The 9,478-nt window shown below is 49.3% G+C and overlaps 1 protein-coding gene across 1 annotated transcript in view; it reads right to left on the reverse strand.

Moving 5' to 3' along the window:
* Window positions 1-2,577: 2,577 nt before the first annotated feature.
* The window catches only part of LOC104386044 (SH3 domain-containing protein C23A1.17-like), a 36,918-nt gene continuing 30,017 nt past the window's right edge, over window positions 2,578-9,478 (reverse strand). The window contains exons 4-5 of the mRNA XM_009994577.1: window positions 4,585-5,577; window positions 2,578-2,592 (exon numbers count right to left, since the gene is read on the reverse strand). Coding sequence (XP_009992879.1) covers window positions 2,578-2,592; window positions 4,585-5,577 — 1,008 coding nt within the window. The remainder of the gene's footprint in view (window positions 2,593-4,584; window positions 5,578-9,478) is intronic.

The following is a 9,478-nucleotide window of genomic DNA, read 5'->3' on the forward strand; positions in this document are numbered from 1 at the left end:
GAGCAGGGGGTGGCTCTCTGGACTTTGTGACACAGTTCGTGTGGTCACTGAGCCTCAGAGTTGCCCTTGATGGTAAATGCAGTTGGTGCCATTTTAAGATTCAGATGAGGACTGGGGCTCATTGGGCTTGAATGAATCTTGGTTCCTTCTTCCAAACCAGAGCAAGAGAAGCTGCAGGGGTGCTTGAGATCATCTTTTCCTGTCTTCCCAAAATAAGCCCCTTTTCCATTTCGGACCCTCCTTTTGTATTTAAGGTGCAATGCCCTGCAAATGTCTTCTGCACTCATTAATACTTTGTGTTACTTGAGGCTGAGGAGTGACAATCTGTTGCTGATAGTGATGCAAATGTGAGTTGCCAACGTAATGTTTCATCACTTCAGGCTCTCTCTGCCTTCCCTTTGCCCTCTCTTGGATGTGAGCTCCACTCCTCTCTGCTGTGGTTTCTGGAGGCTCTGGCAAGGAGTTCTGGGATGACTCACCCGAGAAGCAGCAGAAACAGTGAGAAAGCAGAAGAGAGAGAGATGACTTTTTTTAAAAAAAAATGACTTTACATGAGAAATTACTCTCTCTTGGGCTGGGAGAGAAAGCAATGATCGGAATTGTGTCCTGTGGCTGACTTCATAGCGGGCTGTGAGGCTAGTTACATGGGAGGGGATTTGGTTTGAAGTGAGCCAAGGCTTCCCTTCCAGCTGAGCTTAGTTATCTCCTGTAAGGAAAGGACTGGGTGTCTTGAGGTTTACTGGGGAGAGCTCTTCATAGCCCTCCAACAGGAGATACCTTCAACATTTAAAGAGGGCATAAAGTTCTATGCCTATAAAATCCTCTAATTCTGCATGACTGTAAAGATCTAAGTCCTTACTAAAAAGCAGGTCTTGGGAAAGAAGACCTGTCTGCAGTACTGTTGAAGGTCTTTCAGTATCCATGAAGACCTGTCTGCCATATATCCTTGAATGGAGAGCATATTGAAGAACAAGATCCTTGTCATCCAGGACCATATGCTCAGGTATTAAGGGACTGTACTGGTGTGGTCTGCACCAAACAGCTTCCTGAATGACTAGACATGTTTTTTTTGCTCTTCCCCAGACATTCAAATGCAATTGCCAACTGCCAAAAATGTAAACTTTGTCCAAAAAGAATTCTTATAAACAGCAGATATGTGATAGAATAATGCAAAAGCAAAGAAGAATAATTATTTATCATTGTAAGTAAAATATAGATCATCAATGCTAGGGATGTGACCTGTTTCACTCCTGGTGCAAGCCCCACAATTTAAATAAATTACACAGAAGATGCATCTGGTCCAAAATGTTTCTATTTGCCACCAATGCAACGATGCTTCTCGACAGTGCTTTCACTGTCAGCATGTTCTTCCACTTCCACATCATGATTCTGTCATGGGTGTATCTGCACACATCAAGACCCAATAAAATCTTTCCTTAGTGGGGAAACTTCAGAATTAGGAACAACCCAGCTAGGAGGTTTCCTGCACATACTGAGGAGCTCTTGGTCCTACTGTGTCTCCCCTGGAGCGGTGCCTGGCGTTCTGTCCCTCGCGGAGACTTTGCCAGCCCTGCTGCTGCAGTGTCGGCTGAAAGCACCAGCTTGGGCTGGAGAGACCCGTCGGGTTCCCCCACCCTGGTGCTCCCTCCTGGACCGTGGCCTGGCAGTCAGTGGTTTCCCATGGTCAGGAGCCAGGGATCTGAGAACAGGAGTGCGGGAGCAGCGAAGAGCAGGCGCTGGGCAGGGGCTGCGCATGGGGTCCTGCTGGCTGGACACAGGCTGGGAACCAGAGCTGGGCTGGGACAAACATCACTTTGGGAAGGGATGATAGCAGAGGGATTGCTGGAGTGGTGCTGGGTGTCTGCTGCAGGCCCTCGGGGGTGGATTTGGAAATGGAGAGAGATCTCCACAGTCTTATTAGAGAGATAAGTAGTACCAGGAATTGTATCATTATGGGAGACTCTTAACTTCCCAGATACAGATTGCAGAGTCAATGCTACTATTAATTACAATGTCTAGATATTTCTGCTTGTGTTGGTCTCTAGGTTGCTGTGCATGTTGAACAGATTTTGGAATTTCTTTAAGTCAAAAGTGCAAAAACTGTCTGGCATCTCTATACAGCAGAGGAAAAAAGTGTTGTGGGGAATGACTGCAGACTGAGCAGGATAAATGCCTCAAAAGGACACTATGAATAAGTAGAGAGGCTATAATGAGAAGAATAAATATTAATCCAACAAAAAAGTTGTTTCTTAGAGATAAAAAGTGCAAGTGAAAATTACCAAAGGCTATGTGAGCTGTATTTTTATGAGGAAATCTAAAAGTTTCTTCAATCAAGTCTGCACTGAGACTGGAAAAAGAAGTAAAATGTAATCTAAAATATAATAAAATTTAAATATATGGATAATAAACTGATATAATGGTAAACTAATGCTTTGTCCAGGTTTCCCATAAATATTATTTCAGCCTTGTGGGCAGATGCTGAATGGCTAGTGAGGCATGAGGACAGGGGAAAAGACCTGCATTAGAGACAGCCTGTGTGTTTCCAGCCAGGAATTAAACACCTCCCAGCCCCCTCACTCACTCCTCCTCGCCCTGCAGGAGGATGGAGGAGAGAATCAGAAGGGCAAAAGTCAGAAAAAATAGAGGGCATGGCTAAGGACAGTTCAAGTGAAGAGAGGATAGAAAGCCAAGATGAAGAAGTGATGCAGAGGCAATTACTTACCACCTACCCCCAGGAGACTGATGCAATGTGTTTTAGTAAAATTGCCTGGTTTCTTTCAGTTTTTTCCTCTAGTAAAGTGCAAGTTTACACAGGGAATAGTCACTTCCAGTTAAGTTCTAGCAGTGATACCACTGAGTAGAAAATGATTTCTCAAATGATTGAAAGATGGAATGTCTTCTCCTCGAGCATTTCAAGGAAACTCCCAAAACTGTTGAAGGAAAATGAAGAAAATGAAGACTTGGTCATTTTGTCATCTGCAACTGAAAATACCCCTTGGCCAGGCCTGGGACCTGAGTTGCCAGCTCTGGCACAGCACTGCCACACTCTTCCCAGAGGTGCAGCCTTGACCAGGAATGGTTACAGCCATGTTCAAAACCAGATGGTGGCATTGGAGCTGAAATGACTCACAACTGAAATGCTTGAATCTCAAATTCCTCCCTGATGTTATTCCATCAAAAAAAATTAATTTGGCTTCCTGAGCCAGCATCCTTCTGAACTTTGCCAAGCCTCTTTGGCTCGTTCCTGGTGCTTGCAAATGGTTTTAGGACAAGTCCTCTTCCCACCCCTCCAGACTGGTGTTTAGAGAGCATGGTCATTGGCAAAGACTTGCTCCTAGGAATCCCCACCTGGGAATCACACTCAGACTGAAGATATGTTTTATGATGTGTTTGCAGTGGGTCTGATCAAGCTGGAAGGTCATCCTTGCACTGACAGAGCAGGGCACACGGTGGGGGGTCAGGTCTCTGCTGGTCCTGGTGCCCTTCACCTCCTCCTGTAATGCAATGCTGCATTTCCCCGTGGAGGGGGAGATGCCCTTACATCTGGCAATGATGTTATTCTTATTGCATTCGTGTGTTGCACTGCTGTACAGACCTTGAAAATCCACATCCCGCCATCTGATCCAGCTTTTTTTACTGTGCACATTCACTTACTCTTCAGCTCTGAGGCATGTTGACTTAATTCCCTCTGTTTTCTAATGCTGTGTGGTTTAATCACATCCCCAGGAAGAGGTGTAATTATTAAACCACAGGAAAGTTAATGACTGGTATTTGCTCTTCAGCATAACCCATTTTGGTGTCCGGGGTTTGGAATGTCATCCAATGGGAAAACCAGCTTGGAGGCATAATCCTCAAACCACACATGATTTTCCAGTGATTTATACATCTTTTTTTTTTACATGCTAATTAGAACAATAGTTTTGCTGGTTGTTTTAGGGAGTGCTTGCCGTGCAGCAGAAGGTAGAACCTGCTGAAAATTCTTCCCTGGAATTATCCCGTGTTTTATATGGGGGAGGGGGATTTCACCAGATGCAAAATAGATTTCACATAGAATTTGCATACTTGTGTAAATGTTGCCTGCAGTACTTGTCATTACGAAAATGCATAATTCAGGGGGTTTCGTTAAATCAAGAGCCCATCATGTACTTTGCTTATTACGTGTAAAATCCCTAGGAAATTGGCTAACAATTGTTCAACATTTTCTTTACTGAAGATATTTCCTGGTAGTCTTGCAACAGCTTTTGGTTTTTAGAAGCTCTCTCTGTGTCTTATGGGTTCTGTTTAACTGAAGATCCACTAAACTGTGTATCATTTTATATTGGTCAACAAGAAAGGAATAGAACCCATTAGAAAACAGCATTTCTGCTTTTGGTTGGTGTTTTATTTAGGAAATTACCTGGAACTGGATCTCAGCTTTCTGTCTATCCTTAAATTATAATATTAATAAGAGCTTCGAAGCAGAGTCAGTTTACTTGTCTTTGTTAGTCCCCACACCAAGTTTGTGTGAGCCCCGAGCGCCTGGAGAGCGGCTGCCCCGACCCCTGCGGCCCGGGCTCTGCAGCCCCTGGGGCAGGATCCCGGCACCGGGACAGGATCCCGGCACTGGGACAGGATCCCGGCACCGGGACAGGATCCCGGCACTGGGACAGGATCCCGGCACCGGGACAGGATCCCGGCACTGGGACAGGATCCCGGCACCGGGACAGGATCCCGGCACTGGGACAGGATCCCGGCACCGGGACAGGATCCCGGCACTGGGACAGGATCCCGGCACCGGGACAGGATCCCGGCACTGGGACAGGATCCCGGCACCGGGACAGGATCCCGGCACTGGGACAGGATCCCGGCACCGGGACAGGATCCCGGCACTGGGACAGGATCCCGGCACCGGGACAGGATCCCGGCACTGGGACAGGATCCCGGCACCGGGACAGGATCCCGGCACTGGGACAGGATCCCGGCACCGGGACAGGATCCCGGCACTGGGACAGGATCCCGGCACCGGGACAGGATCCCGGCACTGGGACAGGATCCCGGCACCGGGACAGGATCCCGGCACTGGGACAGGATCCCGGCACCGGGACAGGATCCCGGCACTGGGACAGGATCCCGGCACCGGGACAGGATCCCGGCACTGGGACAGGATCCCGGCACCGGGACAGGATCCCGGCACTGGGACAGGATCCCGGCACCGGGACAGGATCCCGGCACTGGGACAGGATCCCGGCACCGGGACAGGATCCCGGCACTGGGACAGGATCCCGGCACCGGGACAGGATCCCGGCACTGGGACAGGATCCCGGCACCGGGACAGGATCCCGGCACTGGGACAGGATCCCGGCACCGGGACAGGATCCCGGCACTGGGACAGGATCCCGGCACCGGGACAGGATCCCGGCACTGGGACAGGATCCCGGCACCGGGACAGGATCCCGGCACTGCGGGAGGCTCCGGGGGGCAGGATCCGGGCAGTGCTGCTGAGGGGGCGAGGATCCCGGCAGGGGGGTACGTCTGGGTGAAGTCGCGGGGTGAGCAGGGCAGGGCTCGCCGGCGGCAGGTAGTTTGTTCAGGGAATAACTGTGAAATCAGGGAAAACACCCATGGAATAGGGTGTTGCTCTCTGTGAGTAAAGGTAAGTAAACTCGAAACAACCCTGTCTGTTGAAAGGGACTGGTTAATAGCTCTGGAAATGGAGGACTGACTGGGGTGAAAATGACCATGGTTTGCCCGCTGTTTCACGGAGCTCAACACGCCAGAATCCAGCTGTAAAATTGCTCAGCTGCACGCTGGTAGTTCTGCTTCTGGATCATTTGTGAGAATTCTGCTCTTCCTGAGTGTGAAATTCACTTTCTTCCCTTTCTAAGGTGTTAAGTCTGAGGTTTATAAGGGGTTGCTCTTAAAAGCTGCAGAAACTTCAAAGGACTGTGCTAAGTTCACACACAAATGTGACACTAGTGGTGTTTTACTACATTTGCTTAAATATTTCAGTTCAAGAAAGTCAAGATTCCTGATGTAAACTGGCCTCGAGGTCAAAAACAGGCTTTTCACTTTTGCTTAGGAATTTATGGTCATTCGTGTGTCAAAGGGGACATAAAGCCCTTCCGCAGCACCGTGGCAGAGCCTCCATGGGTGTAAAGATTGCACCTGATCTGGGCACCGGGGAATCAGGCTTTGGGACAGACACACATCCCCCTTCAGCCTGACCGCCTCATCCGCCTCCTCATCCTGGCAGGCAGGTGAGGACAGGCAGGGTCCCCACCGCTCACTGGGTTTGCCCACCCTGTGGGTGCATGTGGGAGGCGTCGGTGCAGGGGACCCCCCGAGGGGGTTCTGCGGGTCCCCTTGGGTCCTGGTGGAAGGGGCTGTTACCCCTGTTAGGGGTGTGGGGCTGTGCAGGGGCTGGGCAAGAGAAAATCCAGTCATTTCTCCATGAAAATGTGCATGGCATGGGAATTGCTTCCATGTTTTAGGGAAGATGAAATCTAGGAACGTGCTTTGTTTTTGTACAAATGGGGCTCAAAATAAAAGAATGTCACTGGGGAGGAGGGAAGCAGTTGTTCAGTTAGAAAGTTTGAAACTTGTTTTTGAAGCACAAGAACATAGTGGTGGTTTTTTTTTCTTTCTTGTTTTTTTTTTTTTTCTTTTTCCCCCCACTCTATAAATAACTCTTGGCAGGCAGAAACAACCTTGATTGCATGAGATGAAGTAGAGCAACCAGCAGGCTCTACAGCAGAATAAATGGCACTGTGCCAAGAGCGTCATCAAATGAATAATAGCTTCCACTTGACAATCAGTAAAGTGCCTCTTCTCCTGTGGATTTAGTTTTTAATGATGATTAGAGAGGATGGGCCCCTAAAATTTCTCTGGTAGAAATGACCTCCTATTAATTTCTGTTACTTGAAATGCTGAATTTCAAAGCTATTTTACAGCTGCAAAACCAAAGGCACTGACATAAAGGAACTATTATCTTTATAATTGTAGCAACAAGTACTAAATTTGTCATTGATTAACAGAGACTTTTTAACTTTATGGTCCTTCTGTTGGCTGTGTCCCTTGCATAATATTCTGAGCTTTCCAGGTTGCTGTCCTTTGGCAGTAAAATGTTTGTTATGTTGTGGACGTGTATCTTGTGGACTAGAAGCCCTTTCTATATTCCTGCCTTTTGCTAATTTGGTTCCTTCGTGTGTTTTCTTGGCAACGTTTGGCACTGATGGTTGTGGGTGTCACAGGGTGTGTCTGGGGACGTGTGGTGTGGGAGAGCCCTTCCCTGGTGTGTGTGTCCGGGGTGGGAAGGGGTGCCTGGGCAGCGGGTGCCTCACATCACACACGGCCTGAACCAAGGATGAAATCCCACTCGTCCTTGTCCTCATGAACAAAGGGACCTTCCCTGCTCCGCTAAGTACAGAAACGTGGGGTGTTTAATGCAGAAGGAGTTTAATTGCCTTGAGAACCTGGACCTGCACACATAACCCACACGTCCTTCCCTTGTTTTTATTCTTTTGGTTGGCTTTGTTTAAAGCAAAGCTGTAGAAAGAAACTTGGGCAAATGCTGTTAAAGGCTCCTTGAAGCTGTTCTAGCAGGGACTTACAAGAAAGGCTGATTAGCTCTTACCTCTTGATTGAAATGTAGAAGCAAATGACAGTCTAGTCTGGGCTTCTGTCCTTGGGCTACTGCTGCTGGTGGCTTGGGACAGCACGTGCTGCGCCGTGTTTAATAGCAGAGCTTAATGTTACACAGGTATAACCGCTTTGTACCATCAGCCCAATGTTTGCCATGGCCTGAAGGTGCCTGGCCCACCAGGATCTGGGAAGGACTGCAGCCCTGCGGGTGCCTGTGCCCAGGGGGAAAACCTTCTCCAGCCCTGCCGTGGGCTGGGGGCGGCCACGGGACACTGCAGGGACACCCTGGCAGGCTCTGGGGAGCATGGCTAGCCTTTTGGGGGGGCTGCTGGCCACTGCACGGGCACCCCGGGCAGGCAGGCTCTGGGGAGCATGGCTAGCCCTCCATGCTCCTGCAGAAGGGGAGAAGAGGGCAGATGAGAGGAAGGGAGAAGCAGAAAATATCAGATAAAGATTGCAGAGCGTAAGGCTGTCACTGAGTGAGCAAAGTGCTTGAGGGAGGTGAGACAAACTTGGTGTTTCAAAACAAGAGGGGGCTCGGGATGCCAGGCTGTGATGGAGCCTTAGCAGGGATGGGCTAAGGGGTGTTGTTCTGGGACATTTGTGGGTACTGTGATCTGTTAGACAGGGGATGTGAGTGCTGTGCTGTCTGGCATGAGCACCTGCACTGTGGGCCCTGTTTGCCTGGCCTGTGCTAGCAGGAAGCTCTCACAGCTCTTGCTGGCACTTGGAAGGATGCTGCAGGGAGAAAGTGATGAGGAAACCCGGGCAGGCAGGCTCTGGGGAGCATGGCTAGCCCTCCATGCTCCTGCAGAAGGGGAGAAGAGGGCAGATGAGAGGAAGGGAGAAGCAGAAAATATCAGATAAAGATTGCAGAGCGTAAGGCTGTCACTGAGTGAGCAAAGTGCTTGAGGGAGGTGAGACAAACTTGGTGTTTCAAAACAAGAGGGGGCTCGGGATGCCAGGCTGTGATGGAGCCTTAGCAGGGATGGGCTAAGGGGTGTTGTTCTGGGACATTTGTGGGTACTGTGATCTGTTAGACAGGGGATGTGAGTGCTGTGCTGTCTGGCATGAGCACCTGCACTGTGGGCCCTGTTTGCCTGGCCTGTGCTAGCAGGAAGCTCTCACAGCTCTTGCTGGCACTTGGAAGGATGCTGCAGGGAGAAAGTGATGAGGAAAGACTCAAGACCTCCCTCCAGATTCCTGGATGTGCAGCTGGGCTGTGAGGAACCACTGAAAAAAATAACTAAGGCAGTCAACTCTAACCACTTGCTTAGAATATTTTACATTATTTTTGTACTAGTTCGTTGTTTTGTTTTGTTCTAGGTAACATTTTTACCATAAGTGATCACATTTTTGTAGTAAAACATGTCTTTGAACAACAAAAATAATTGGAACTCTTCAATTAGACTGTTGAAACTGGATTGTGAATTGGATTTTGAAACTGGCAGTTTTTCATAGCTGACCTTTTTCCCCTACATAAAAAATCAGTGTTGATTAATCAGCATATTTTAAACCCAAACATTTCTCTAGCACATCTTGGCCAGCAGTGTAAGTGCTCAGAGCAGAGCACGCAGAGGCAGAAACTCATCCCTGGAACCGGTCACGCTGTGCGTGTCCCGAGGGCGCTGGGGCTGCAGTTCTGCCATGAGTCAAAACTGTTTTGTAAATCTTTCCTATAGAGGCTTACTGGGGCTGCCTTCGTGTGTTGCCTGGTACTGTGGGGTTTTGCCGAGGCAACGCGGTCGCTCCAGGGCTGGGGACAGGACAGCGCCTGGTCTGCAGGCTGCGCTGCGGTGCTGAGCTCCCTGCGGCCGGGGCACTGGGAGCCCACCGAGGGCAGGGGGGGGCACTGGGA

This window comes from Chaetura pelagica, unplaced genomic scaffold (genome assembly GCF_000747805.2).
Source record: "Chaetura pelagica isolate M959 unplaced genomic scaffold, ChaPel_1.0 scaffold243, whole genome shotgun sequence".
Taxonomy (NCBI): domain Eukaryota; kingdom Metazoa; phylum Chordata; class Aves; order Apodiformes; family Apodidae; genus Chaetura; species Chaetura pelagica.